The following is a 13,982-nucleotide window of genomic DNA, read 5'->3' on the forward strand; positions in this document are numbered from 1 at the left end:
CCTTAATGTGAGGATAATAGCAGAGCTGAACTGAGGTCAGAAATAGTCAGGAACGGTGTCGACACAGTGAAGTCAGCTGTTTGGGAATTTGTCTGATTATCAGTTTGGGGGGGGGTCGGTGTTAAATAACAAAGGCGGTGTAGGATGGAGAGAGGAGGAGGGAGGGAGCAGTGATGATATGAAGTCAGAATACACATGTGGCAGACATAAGGGGGTCAGACAGGAGCAGCATCAGTCTCTGCTCTGTTTTGTTAATAACGTAGAAAAATAATTTTGTACAATCAAGCTACATCGACGGACGCTTTACCTCACGTACCCTAAAATGAAAAAGTAGTGACAGTAAGACGGAGGCTGCACATGACACCATGACTGAGTTCACAGCTGTTGCTTTGATTCTAACGTTTAAGACTTTTGGCATCGACTCCGTTTTAATAAATGAGTGCTGGGAGGCGTCGTTTGACTTCAGGAGCTCCTGCAATGCTCCTGCGATGCTCCTGCGATGCTCCTGCGATGCTCTTACTCTGCGGGAGAAAACCAAAAACCAAAAGTAGCAAACATGGAGCGATATGACTCGTTTAGATTTTGGGAAACGTGCATTGACAGGTACAGTGTCCTTTTCCCCGCGTCTTTAAAAATAATTCATGCATAGATCCCCCACTGAGAAAACCCTTTTATATACTTTCTCCTTTGTACACATTTTATATAGAACTATATATAATATCATTTCTCTATATCTGTATTTTCAGAAAAATTCTTTCCACACAATAAAAAACAACAATTAAACAAATGCTTCAAACAAAACAACAAAAAGAGAGAAGATGGAAGAAAGAAAATCACGACTGAGGCCAGTTTGGCACTTTGTCATGAGAACATGACAGAACTCTGTTAGTTGACGGTAAATAGCGAAACTCTATTTTTCTTTGGTTTTTCTTCTCCCTCGATGAGAAATGAAACACAGCAGTACTTACTTGGCACCTAAAAATGCTGGTCGAATGAAAGATATCAGTGTTTTCATAGTTATATGTTTAGTGTACGCCTCCCGCCTCCAGACTGCTCAGCAGATCGGGAATTTTTAGAGAAGAGCAGGAGGGAGGCATGTCAAATGAGAGGAAGAGAGCAGTAATAAAACACGGATGTAGAAAAGAGAAGCATAATGTGCACATAACACACAGGAGATGGAAAAAGAGATGACGCCAACGTAAAAAAGAGAAAACAGCGAGGAGCGAGAGAGCATTCGTCCCTTTGACAAATGTTGGAGGTCTTGAGCCTGGAAACAGCAGACCGTCTTTGAAAACAGTATCTTTGAAAGATCTGAGTCACCCACCCCAAACTGCTCATCTGCTGCTGGACACTTCAGTTGCACCTCCACATGCCACCAGTGGAGGGAGCTGCCAAGTTTCACAGCACATGACGCAGCAGGTGTAGTTGCTTTTGGAGAAAGAAGAGAATAAGAGGACAGAACGAAGGCCCACGTCTAGAGGCCTCCCTTCCAGAGCGGTAGCAGAGCCAGTGTTCCTGGTCCCTAGGTGGCGCTGTGTCGGGCCTGTCCCTACTATACCCTGGTGGTGGAGTGGGGGTGGGGCAGGGTGTTGTTGTGGCCGGTGGAGGGGAATGTGTTGAAGGCGTGAAGAGGCTGCATGCTGGTGATGGTGCTGGGGATCACGGTGATGGTGTATGGCGTCATCAGCGGCACGTTGTCGGGGGCGCGGCGCAGCGCCAGGGTGTAGTCGGGAGGGCAGGCGGGCCGCAGGATGTCGTGGGGTCGCAGGGGCTCCATGTCGTGGTGAGCGTCGTGCTCCCAGTCCTTCATCTGCAGGGACATGATCTCCTCCTCCTGGCTGTGAGCCAGGTCGTTGGCGGGGCCGCCCCGCTGAGGGGACAGCCGGTGCCGGCGCATCTCGTGCCGCTTGTCACGCTTGTAGTAAAGGGCGGCGAAGGCCAGGATGTTGAGGAAGAAGAGCGACGCTCCAACTGCAACTGTCACGCTCAGTTCGGTGGAGTAGTCGCGGGTGTGTCCGGGAAAGAGGTCCTGGGGCGGGCGCTCTGAGCCCTCGGGCTCAGGATCTGATGGGAAGGTAGGGTAAGGATGACGAGTGGTTCGAGGAACGTTGTTTCTGGGCCTCATGGTGCCGGGGTCACGGCCTGCGGGGGAGCGCGTAGTGGTGGGAAAGAGCACGTCGTGCAGGCTGTGAAGATGAGGGACTAATTCCAGCCAAAAGGCCACTTTGTTAGCTCTGTAGTTGTCTCTGACACGAGGTTTCAAACCGATGTGAAGGTACTGCTTGTCCTTCCAGTTGAACTTGGTCCAGATGACCTCCTCGAAGCGGTTGGGCTTGGTATGAATGAACTTGGTGTCCTGAGGGACGGGCAGGTTGGGGTCCCTGGTGGAGCATAAAGGTTAAACGTTTCAGTTCAAAGTTATATTCAGTCTCCATTATAAGTAACATGTGGCATCAATACACTGAATACAGACAGGAGGCCCATTCTCTGTGCAACCTTTAAACTATCTAAGACCAACCGGCTGCTCTGGGATCTGGATGCTTTTGGTGAACCAGTATGTTCAATTCTTCAAAGCCACACGGGAATTAAACTAGCAACCTAGATTCAAGTATTCAACATGACTAGAAGGCTATCAGAGAACATACAGTAACGTGTACAGTTTACACTACTGTGACATGAGGCCTACCCAGTCTTTGCGAAGTTAGTCCAGTAAGTCATGACCACAGCGCTCAGCATCACATCGTTCTTGGAGAAGTTGCACGGGAGCAGGTCCGTGGCACCGATCATCGGTACGCCGAACACGTAAGGTATCTCGTCTCCGTGCGCGGCGTCGGCCCACTCGGGCCGCGTCTCGGTTTGGCAGTGGTGGTAGAACGTGTAAAAGTAAACTGGGGACTGAAACTCAGCATGAAGTTTGGCAGTGGCCACAGCTGGTGCCACCCACTGGTGGTCCGTAAACAGGAAGCGAGTGAGAAATCTAGAGAGGAAAAAAAAGTCTTTCTGATAACAGAAGGAGTGACAGGCAGCAGAGAGGAAGCATGACTGCATTATCCAAACATATCTGTACTGTGACTGTGGTCCGGCTGTGAGGGGTTCGCAGGCCGATCTGTCAGAAACACCGACACTGAGATTGGGAGCCCACTACCTGGGGGATGATAGCATTACTGCCCACAGAGCCTCAAAGGTTAAGGCGCAGACACGCCGTGATGTGGATGAGTGGCTCTCTTTAGCACGCTTGTCTTGTTTGATGCACTTCACTGGGCTCACATGTTACTGATTCCATTCTTTACTCGCATGTTTTAAACGCTTAAAGCACTTTCACAGGTTTTGATATTCTTTTGAAAATTCATGTGAACTCAAGCTGTCAGAATTGTAATGTAAGCTTTGATAATTGTCCACATTTGTCATTTTGACGATTATCCGTTTATTTTAATGAATACAGCAAACAGAAAAAAACTAACAAATCACCAAACGCGGCTCCTAATAAGACAAAACCTGATGATGCTGCAAAATGCAGTTAAGTGAGAGGAGGCTGTAAAATGGAATAACTGAAAAAGTGGCAGTGTACAGAGGTGGCGTCCTCACCCTCTGGGTAGCCGTAGAGGTTGTCAACAAAGCTGGAGATGGTGTAGTCGAACGCCGCAGCTGAGATGCCGTCGTTGTCCTCACTGTCGTCCACAAACTTCAGCCCCTCTCCCTGGTTCACTCCTATCAAGATGTCATAGTTTAGGAGCTCCCCCTGGTGGAGCAAATAAGGAAGAACATGCTGAGTGCTGGAACAGAGCCTGTGTGCATCACAAGTCTACAACAGGAAGTGCAGCTGAAGCACAGCTTTGTGAATTGGCAGCATTTCATTTCCCAGTAAACAAAATAAAGATTAGCTGTTGCCATGAAATTCCTACTATAAACTGTAAATACTGCAATATATGCAGGGTTCATACACATTTTTTAGGGTCAAATTCAAGCACTTTTTAAGCACATTCAAGGTCAATTTTCAAGCTTTTCCAGCACATTACCAAAAAAGAAGCATGTTTCACTTTGCATCACCTCAGTAAGACCTTGTAAAAATTTAAACAAATCATCTGAGGTCGATTTAAATGTCTTTTGTTCCCCTTTTGTTAAAAGAGCAGCACACAAAAATACAGAAAAAGGAAACGGTTGCCTTACATGCATATAGTGTACAAACTCAAAAAACACATTCCTCTTAAAAATGCGCAAATGTGAACAAATCAACTTGTTAGAGATCTTCATCTCCACTGTAAATAAACAACAAGCCAGAGAACAAGAAAACTGCACCAAACACCACAAACACCAACAAATTAATGTCTTCTCATCAGACATTGAAGCTTCTTTCCTGTGTGACATAAAAAATAAGAGACAGATGTTTGTTTGTTTTTTTAACTAGTTAAGCACCCACGTTCAGTCATCCACCCATTCACGCACACATTCACACACTGGTGATGTAGCTACAGCCACCCTAGGGCGCCACCAGGCCCTCTGACCACCACCAGTAGGCAACGGGTGAAGTGTCTTGCCGGGTGAAGTGTCTTGCCCAAGGACACAACGACTGAGACTGTCCAAGCCGGGGCTCGATTACAAGGCGAACTCCTAACTCTTGAGCCACGATCGCCCAGTGGGGACATGGGGACATTTCAATTTCCAGCAGGAAGCTCCCCCTTTTTGTTAAACCCTTTAGATCAGGGGTCGGCAACCTGCGGCTCTTTAGTCCTTATAGTGCGGCTCCGCGTGGTTTGGGGAAATAAATTAGCTGAAGTGTATTTTATTTATGTTAGTTCTTTTTTTTAACTTGTAGTTCTAAATTGGAAGATTATTGTGATTTTGCAATATACAAATAAAATTATATTTTGTTATTTTTTCATCGCTCAAAATAAGCGTCACACTCGCGGAAGCCGGTGTACCCGGCGAAACGCCGTGCATTTATCGAGCCTTTCAACCCCAGATAGGCCAATTATGGCTCTTTGGCTCTTTGGGTCTTAAAGGTTGCTGACCCCTGCTTTAGATGAACAGAGTTTTTTAATTAAATACATAATCTTTAATAAATGTTCTCTTTTATAAAATAACAAAAAACTTTTATTATACCTCTATTGAGTAGAAAAAAAACTCGTGTTTTCTGTCGTCTGTTATATAATATTAGGGATGTTTGTGACAATTAATTTCTTAATCGGCTGGACTAACCAATAGTCCACAACCAGGAAACACTGAAATTTTAAGTTAAGTTTGAAAACAGTTTAAAAAAAAATACCCCATTCCAAAATGTCTTGTGACAATCTCATTGGCTTAGGGAGTGATGATGTCATAGATCTTAAGAATCTTAAGTCCTTTGATGTTTTTCCTTAAGTAGGGGTGAGAAACAGCAAGTTTTAGTTCGTTTCAGCAGCATCTGTGTTTGCAGCCTACAAAACGTTCACCACAAGCTCTTCAAAGTCATCGTATACACTGAAAAAAAGGGACTGGCCATCTCTTGGATTTATGTAAGCATCTTGCATGTATTTAACACAATTGCCTCATGTTTTAAAGATAAATGTAACTATATAGTGTAAAAACTACATGATATGCAGAAAGGGTGTATTAAATTGTTTATATCATGTTCAGGTGAAGTAAGTCAATAAGATAGCAACGTTAAATCTCGTGAAACCACGCGTGATTTCATCTCGCGGGCTTTGGATCGTGGTTTAAAAAATGCATCCATCTCAGTCAAGTCGAGCAGCCAACTCTACGTTTTTTGGTATGTCTTGATTTTTTGAATTAATATTTACCATATTTCAGCCAAATGTAGTTAAACGTCTAAAGTGCCGCCATGTAACATGCTAAAAAAGAGCCGTTAGCTTATTTGCTGTTTTATCTGTTATCAAAGAATTGGCGCTTTTTCATTTGAATTTGTCTTTGGCACAAGAGCCGTAATATCACATTAAACCTAATTACGAGGCACTCATAACATAATTTGGTTTTCTGTGTGAATAGATTTGTCAACTGACTCTTCAGTTACATTGTGTATTTACTGCACCGTGGTGTTAGTGAGATTTTGGACATCGAACAGCTTTAGCTAATATCATCAGCGGCATTATGCTAGCTTACATCCCTACCCCTCCTGCCCTCACCTGCTGTCCTTTTGTTTTTGTTTTTGTTTTTGTTGATGCACATTGAGAGACCACATCTATTCTGCATTTCACCAGGAGTCAGCTGATGGATTGTGGGTTCAAGGTGTTATGGTAAGAAAGTATATTCTATTTTCGCTTAAGGTTTCTGTAACTTATAATAGGTTTTTTATAATTATTAGGTGCATGCATACTCAAATAGACCACCCTATTAATACAACTGAGAAATCCAAAATCTGCCATAGGTTTAACTTATACCTGTATGTATTGTCAGAAAGGTGATTACTGGACTCACATTAATGCACACTTGAACTAAAATGAGGTTGTAACTTGTGGGTTGTTGGGTTGCAAATCAGAAATAAACATTTTTTTAATCCCATAAGATCTGGAAACACAGTTTTTATTCAACAAAACATTACTGATTATTAACCAAGCACAGTGCCTGCTGTTATTTCAAAATAATTTTATGTCATTTCAGATGAAATGCAGCATTCCAGTGCATCCCAACCATGCCTTTACAGGTTTCTGACGGAGCTGAGTTTCTCTCTGACAGTCTGCTGAAAGTGTTTGCAAAGTGATCGGGGGAACAGGGCACAAAGCTAAAGGATGTAGCTGCCATGATGACAGTAAGAACTTTAAAATTCTTTAACTACAAAGTGTATATGTATTGCATTAGGTCAGTAAAAGATTTTTATGCTGCATCCATTGAAACAGTCAACTATTACCTGTGAGTACTGATTCCACCGAAAGGATGCCATAATTTTCGTCATGCATTTACTGGCCCACTGAGAAAAATTGATCTTTTTAAAAAAATAAATGTTCTGGAAACTATATATCCATAAAGTGGATGTCAAACAGGAACTTTTGATATTGCTTTGTAGATGCTGGTGTTGCATGTTGACTGGTTTAAGTTTTGGTCTGGGATCATTTTCTTCTGTGCTACTGAAAAGTTCACAAATCTCTGTTTTCTTTGTTATAATACTTTAGGATGACATTAATGCTCAAAGGGAGTCTCATCAAAGTGCTCCACATCTGTGTGAAAGACAATTGCAACATCTTGGTGCAGGAGTTCATGGTGAGTGTTTTATGAGTAGATTGTGGCTTTGCAACATTTAAAAATGCATTTAGTTATCCACTTGATCCTCATTGGACCAGTTAGGACCAGTAGTCCTCTTTAATAATTTGAAGTTCACATGAGGCCTGGTAGTGAACTCAGCCGCCGGCCCTTGAGGCCCCACCCCTGTATTAGGGGTCACATCAGTGTGAAAAAACTTTAAATTTGTCATTCTAGTGAACAAAGGAAAATCCCCCCAATATTTACATTAGCTTTTGTTTGAAAAAAAAAAAGACCAACAGCTAACCAAATTGTGGGGCTGAAAGTCTAAATTCTAACATCTTCTGAGTGACAAAACCTGGATTTCTGATGGGCCGGTGTCTTTCTAAGAAAAACTAATGTAAAGCATTTGAAATTATGTTTTTCACCCTCTCTTAGAAACTCTGTTAGACCATGAATGGCAGCATGGCAGGCCACTCTTTGGCTATAGCTATTTACTATGTTGCTTGCATTGGTTTAAATTACTCTAACATTAGAACTGGTAGATTCAAAAGAGATGAGTTTAAAAAGGAATCTTAAAGAAATGTTTTGTTTTTAACCAGGACTTGACTGAGGCCACTGCACAGATTGAGAAAACCACAATGAACATCTGTCTCCAGAGGATGCGGCAGGCAATGACTTTTCTGATGTTGGCATCATCATCGAGGGTATAGTAGTTCTTCAAGATCTGGATAACGTGACCTTTGCAGTAGCCATGCTGTTTGGACCTTTTTTATTCCTTCAATATGAGTTACCCATCACAACTCTGCTACACTTTTGAGGTGATTCAAAGGGTGGTAATGGAGTTGGAAGCAACTCAGCTCTCAAGAAAAGCTCACAACTAAGACAAAACTGCTCCTGCAACGAAGCTCACTGTTATGCATGTGAGGTGACCAGCTCTAGGTGAGAAGACATTTAAATCTCACACTTGTTCTGCTGCATTTTTGAAGCTCAATTCCAGGAACAGATCGCAGGGTTCATTTTTATATACACTGCAACTGCCATGAGGACGAGCCGTTTTTTTGTTGTTGTTGTTGTTTGTTTTTCCTTTTGCTCTGTACAAGTTCTCTGTCTGTTTGGCAGCATTTTTAAATTTCTCTTTGTATTTTTTCTTTCTTTTACTAGTGAAGAGATGTAGCATGAACAGTTATGCAGTCTAAATATCCCATATGGGCCGTGTGAAATGGTATTTTCAGTTTCATTCAGTTGAAGTAAGGAACGTTGAATATTTCTAAGCTTGCTGTTTTGAACCAAGATGTCACAGTATGATCAGTGCCGTAATTTTTGACAGTCACTGTATCAATGTTATTTTTGCATCTCTTGAATAAAGGTTTTGACCTGCAAGTGCTAATTTCTTTAGTTATTGGGGTAAAATGGGTAATGTTAATAGGAAGGTGTTTGCCAATTCAGTAACCTAATTTAATGTTAATGGAAACTAACATTACCTCAAATTGTTTAGTTATAATTGTTGTTTAACTGAATCTTGACGTCAGAGGCCTTAAATAGAATGTTTTGTATTGTTCTTTCCCAACATTTTTCAAAAGAAAGAGTCTAATTTCTTTGCTGTGATTGATTCCAGAGAACACGGAAGAACTGACATTATTTAACTGTTGATTTATATAGATTCAGTAGTGGAGTAATGTCAGTTTAATTCTTTACCTACTGTCAATGCAGTGAAATTAGACATTTTGTTTTGAAAGGTTACTGGTGGATGCCAGCAACCATCTTGGAAGAGAACAATATAATCTGTTATAAGGCCTCCATTTGAAAATTGTGTATTTGATACTAGAATATAATAGCAAAATGTAATTTGAAGATAACATGTAGTATTTAAGTGACCAAGTAGTATTGGGTAAAAGTTATTGAATGGTGTTGGGATAAAGTGAGAAAATTGTGAAGGATTAAAATATTTCAAGAGCTCAAATTACTTCATCAAAACATGTTTAAGTCACATTTTATCAACACAAATTGCACAGGTTTATTGAACATGAATAAATTGTGTTAATTTAACTCAATTGTTTAAGTTGCTGCCAAAGCAAAACATCTGTGTGCAACAAATGTCCACCATTGAATTAAGTAAATCCAACAACATATTTTTTTCAGTGTAGAAACTCCAACATGTTTCCAAGAAAAAAACAACCAATTCAAAAAGATTACGCCGCCTCTCCTTCCTGGCGTGGCCGGCCAATTTCCCCAAATGGCGTCTCATCCTTCCAAAGGGCGTTAGAGGAGAGTAGGAAGGAAAACTACCTTCTCCAGAAAAAAATGCAACAAATTGAAGAAGAGAAACTTCAACTGGAGGACAAATGTAGACGAATGGAAGCCCAAAATAAAGAGCTGGAAGAAAGACAACAGCGCCAGCCGGACATAAAAATTATTAATGAGGGCTGGGGAATCAAGTTTGCTCAGAGCCGAGAGCAGATTGTGCACCTCATTAAAGAAAACAGGCAAAAGAGTGCAGAACTAAAAGAAATGACCAACCAGCTCCAAGACAAGAAAACGATGACTGATAAGATACAACGGGATCTCCAATACATGGACCGAAAAAATCGGCTCCTCCAAAGACAGCTCCATGAAGCTGTGGAAGAAAAGAAAGAATTCCTCCAACAGAAGGAAGAGCAGGACAAAAAGCAACGAGACATGCAGCACGAACTGAAGAGCATGCAGGAAAAATACCGCATGCTGAAAGAAAGCCTGGATGAAACACTGCGCCAAAATAAAGACCTTCTTCAACAGAAAGAGCAACAGCAGGAAAGACTGAAAGAAGGAAAACGTATCGTCCAGGACTTTGAGTCTAAAAATCTAAAACTGCAAGAGTTTTGTAATCAGCTGGAGGACAAAGCAACTAAAGTGGAAGAAGAAAAGGACAAACTGGAGAAACGCTGCTCACAGATGCAGAGAAGGATCGATCAGATAGCGAGAAACAACTCCGAGCTCGTTAAGGGGATTTTGGTGGAATTCAATAACTTGAAGCGTGAACACACTCAAATGCAGGCGCAAAAACAACAAGAAGACAAAATACATGAAGACCTGCAGCTCACGCTCCATAAATCCAGAAAAGAAACGAGCAGTTAGAAGACAAGCACAAAGAGGTCCAACAGAGAAATGCAGACATGCACAAGGACAAGCTGATACAGGAGGAAACATCCAAACAACTCAAAGACAAGCTTGAAGAACAACAAGCAACATTGGAAGAGGTGGAACAAAGATGTGAGAAACTTGAAGAACAAAACGCAGAAACCATCGATGAGCTGAGAAATCTCATCCTGGAGAAAAAAGCGCTCGTGGAAAAGTGCATGAAAAAAAAGAAAAAATGGTTCCACTTGTTCCGGAGGAGAGAGGCTACTGCTTCCTCACCTGATGTAGCCTCGTCTTGCTCCACCTCTGTTAACCCCCCCAACCAGTCCCGGCTGTTGACTGCCCCCTCCTGAGCCTGGTTCTGCCGGAGGTTCCTGCCCGTTTAAAGGCAGTTTTTCCTCCCCACTGTCGCCAACTGCTTGCTCAGAGGGGATTGTTGGGCTTTTCTCTCCTCTGCCTTGTTTCTTCATTTACTTGTTTAACTTTTTTCATTATTACTTCATTTTACCTTGTTTCTTCATTTACTTGCTTGTTTAACTTTTTTCAACTTATCTAAATAATAAACCAATTAAATTTATCCTTTGAGTATTTTTCATCTCATCTTTACAGAATCTTTCCAAAACATTTTCAAACATTCAGATCTGTCTTTTATTTTCTTCTTGAAGCCTCATAAATGGTGAACTAAAAACCCGGAACATGGTTTGAAACATAGTTTCAGCTGAAACTGGCATAACATGCTGTGTGTGTGTGTGTGTGTGTGTGTGTGTGTGTGTGTGTGTGTGTGTGTGTGTGTGTGTGTGTGTGTGTGTGTCAGGATATCACTAGTTAGGTCATCATGTTTAGACTCATTCACTCCAAAATTATTTAGGCCAAATCTTTAAAACAGTGTCATTTCATACACATTTTCAATTCACTTCAATCGCACAAATGCAGAAATAATTATTTGCAGTATCTTATTTATTATGAGAATGTCATGCCTGATCATTTGTACCTACACCACCAAAAATGGGGGCAAAAGGGAGGAGATCATGTTTAATCGGTTATAAGAAAAGGTCAGAAATATAAGTGCCGACATGAGCAGTGTCCACAGAAACCTCTGACTCTCAGCTCAAAGCTCATATAAACCATTTCTACAACCAGCAAACAAACAAAGACACCGAACAGTTAAAAGAGCAGTGACGTCACCACGAATCTGTGGTCAGGTAATATCCATGTTTTGATTGATGATTTTCTGGAGTTAAATGTGAACCGAAGCATATTTTGGGTGTTATATGCTATTAAATACTTTTTAATTTATTTAAAAGTATTTAATAGCATATAACACCCAAAACATGCTGGGTGTGGAAATAAGAAAATCTAAATTTCCTCTGTTTGAGTCACAGTAACTTTGACATAGTAACATTTGCAGTAAGTCCTAAATGTTCACCTTTAAAATCCCTCCCTCTGTTCATTTTGCCCACATCATGTTTCAGTGGTTGGCCTCAGGTTCTTCAGCTTCCTGACAGTCTGAAGTCAGCTGACAGAGTTTCACCTGCTAAATACACAGAAAATCTTGTTAAAGCCGCACAGTTTGCCCAACAGTAATATTCCCATTAAGCCCTTTCTAAACACTTTATAACAATGTGTCATCACTAAATTATAAACTTCTTCTCCAAATCTGCACGACTGCACTTAGTCACAGACTTTATTTAATTGTCCTGCGGCTGCTATCATATATTTTACCAAACAGTTCTTCTCACACAGTCACAGATATATTTCTCTCAATGCAAACTTCACTCATGTCTCAGACAGGAAACTTGAGTTTTTCTTTTTTTTCTGTCCCCACTCATTCAACTAATTTGCATATTGAGTCACATCTCGAGAAGTTGCCCTGACAACAGAAATGCATATTCAAAACATTGCTGCATAATTCAATTATTATTCTTTTATTTTTATTTCTACAGTCGTCACTTCTTTTGCTCAATCAGCTGGAAACCACTTCTAATTCACTATTTTAAACCTGCTTTAAGCTTCTAATCACTGGTTGGTCCTCCCAGTCACTTTTTCCTTGTCACAAAAGTCGCTCTATTGTCCTGCAACTTCCTGAGTTATTCCTCAGCTTCAGCCTTTAAGTGTGTTAAATCTACACCATTCAGCATTTATGTCATGTATTCACATTCATGAGTGTAAGCATGTCTTCATTGCGTGTATGTTGTGTATTCATATTAATATTGAGTGTAAGCTGGTCTTCGTTGCCTCGATGTGTTTTTATAATCAGATTTAATTCCTGCATCTTTGCGCTGAACTGTGGATTCAAACTGTCTCACTTCTGATTCTCTCCAAAAACAATTTCACATGTGACAATTTCTACATGTGTGTTTTCTATTTTTCTATTCATTTATGTATTATTAGTTCATTTATTTCTTTATCTCTCTCTCTCTCTTACTTTTTTTTATTTACCTTTCTGTTGCGATGCTCTGGATGTTTCTAAACCCCACAAATGCAGTCTCACTGTTCAACCCAATTTTCCTATGCTGGCATCCTGGCAGCTGCACGCTTGACTTTTCTCAGTTCATGGGCAGTTATTTTGCGCCTTGGTTTTTCCACACGCTTCTTGCGACCCTGTTGACTATTTTGAATGAAACGCTTGATTGTTCGATGATCACGCTTCAGAAGCTTTGCAATTTTGAGACTGCTGCATCCCTCTGCAAGATATCTCACTATTTTTGACTTTTCTGAGCCTGTCAAGTCCTTCTTTTGACCCATTTTGCCAAAGGAAAGGACGTTGCCTAATAATTATGCACACCTGATATAGGGTGTTGATGTCATTAGACCACACCCCTTCTCATTACAGAGATGCACATCACCTAATATGCTTAATTGGTAGTAGGCTTTCGAGCCTATACAGCTTGGAGTAAGACAACATGCATGAAGAGGATGATGTGGACAAAATACTCATTTGCCTAATAATTCTGCTCTCCCTGTAGACTTTTGTCTTATCGCCTTAACCTCCATGGTCTCAAATTCTTTAAGGATATAATTTCTTTTAACCGGATTTGGGCAAATTTCATTTATCAAAATATTCCTGATCACTTTGTTTGTAAACCTGCTGTCACCAAATTCAACTCCAGCTATGCAGAGCTGCCTCAGTCCAGGAGAAATTTTAGAGTGCACAATATCTTCTTTTATCATTGATCTCAAAGGGACTGGGATGGCTTTCACTGGGGATTTATATCTCTTAGCAGTACATCTTACATCAAATTTCTCACAAAACGTCTCATGTTTTAGTAAGACCCCATTATCATCCATAAAATGAGCTACAGCCCAAATCCCTTTAGATCTCCATTCATCCACGTACACAGATTTCCTACACAAACGGATATACCTGTTGTTCCATATAGGGGTGTTGTGAGGAGTAAAGCTATGTTTATAGATTAATTTCCAGTAGAGACGGACCTGCTGATGGAAAGCTGAGAGTTTAACAGGTAACGAACTGCAATCAAAGTCACAACGTAACAAAAAGTCTATTCCACCCATTTTGCCAAAAATCACATTGGGAATAATGTTCCAAAAGGAATTTTTGTTCCTAATGAAAGATCTTAACCATTTCAATTTTAGTACACCATTCATAACATCAAAGTCAGTGGCATTAGCCCCACCCTCTTCATAATTCTTAATCACATCATTTTTCTTTATATAATGACATTTGTTCCTCC

The 13,982-nt window shown here is 40.9% G+C and overlaps 1 protein-coding gene, 1 long non-coding RNA gene and 1 pseudogene across 2 annotated transcripts; 2 read left to right on the forward strand and 1 right to left on the reverse strand.

Moving 5' to 3' along the window:
• Positions 1-1,078: 1,078 nt before the first annotated feature.
• Positions 1,079-2,867, reverse strand: LOC146716639 (neuroligin-4, X-linked-like). The gene is made up of 2 exons (XM_085452509.1): positions 2,687-2,867; positions 1,079-2,381 (listed from the first exon to the last, which is right to left on the reverse strand). The coding sequence occupies exons 1-2, from the start codon at positions 2,785-2,787 to the stop codon at positions 1,553-1,555; spliced, it is 930 nt and encodes a 309-aa protein (XP_085308635.1). The 5' UTR covers positions 2,788-2,867; the 3' UTR covers positions 1,079-1,552.
• A 2,593-nt stretch (positions 2,868-5,460) lies between these two features.
• On the forward strand, positions 5,461-8,553 carry LOC146716640 (uncharacterized). Its single transcript, XR_014919154.1, has 4 exons — positions 5,461-6,230; positions 6,595-6,742; positions 7,104-7,191; positions 7,773-8,553. It is a non-coding gene; the product is annotated as an uncharacterized LOC146716640 (long non-coding RNA).
• A 768-nt stretch (positions 8,554-9,321) lies between these two features.
• Positions 9,322-10,858, forward strand: LOC146716641 (uncharacterized; annotated as a pseudogene).
• The last annotated feature ends 3,124 nt before the right edge of the window (positions 10,859-13,982 follow it).

Source organism: Copadichromis virginalis, linkage group LG3 (genome assembly GCF_057382275.1).
Source record: "Copadichromis virginalis isolate Kocher_CV1m ecotype Utaka linkage group LG3, C_Virginalis_male_GT1.1, whole genome shotgun sequence".
NCBI lineage: Eukaryota > Metazoa > Chordata > Actinopteri > Cichliformes > Cichlidae > Copadichromis > Copadichromis virginalis.

What these genes read in the sequence shown, in the direction of transcription:
- LOC146716639 (XM_085452509.1), bottom strand. Translation starts at nt 2,787, where the DNA reads ATGATCGGTGCCACGGACCTGCTCCCGTGCAACTTCTCCAAGAACGAT. An exon ending in ACTAACTTCGCAAAGACTGG is followed by an intron (nt 2,382 to 2,686) that starts GTAGGCCTCATG and finishes ATGCTCCACCAG; the next exon opens with GGACCCCAACCTGCCCGTCC.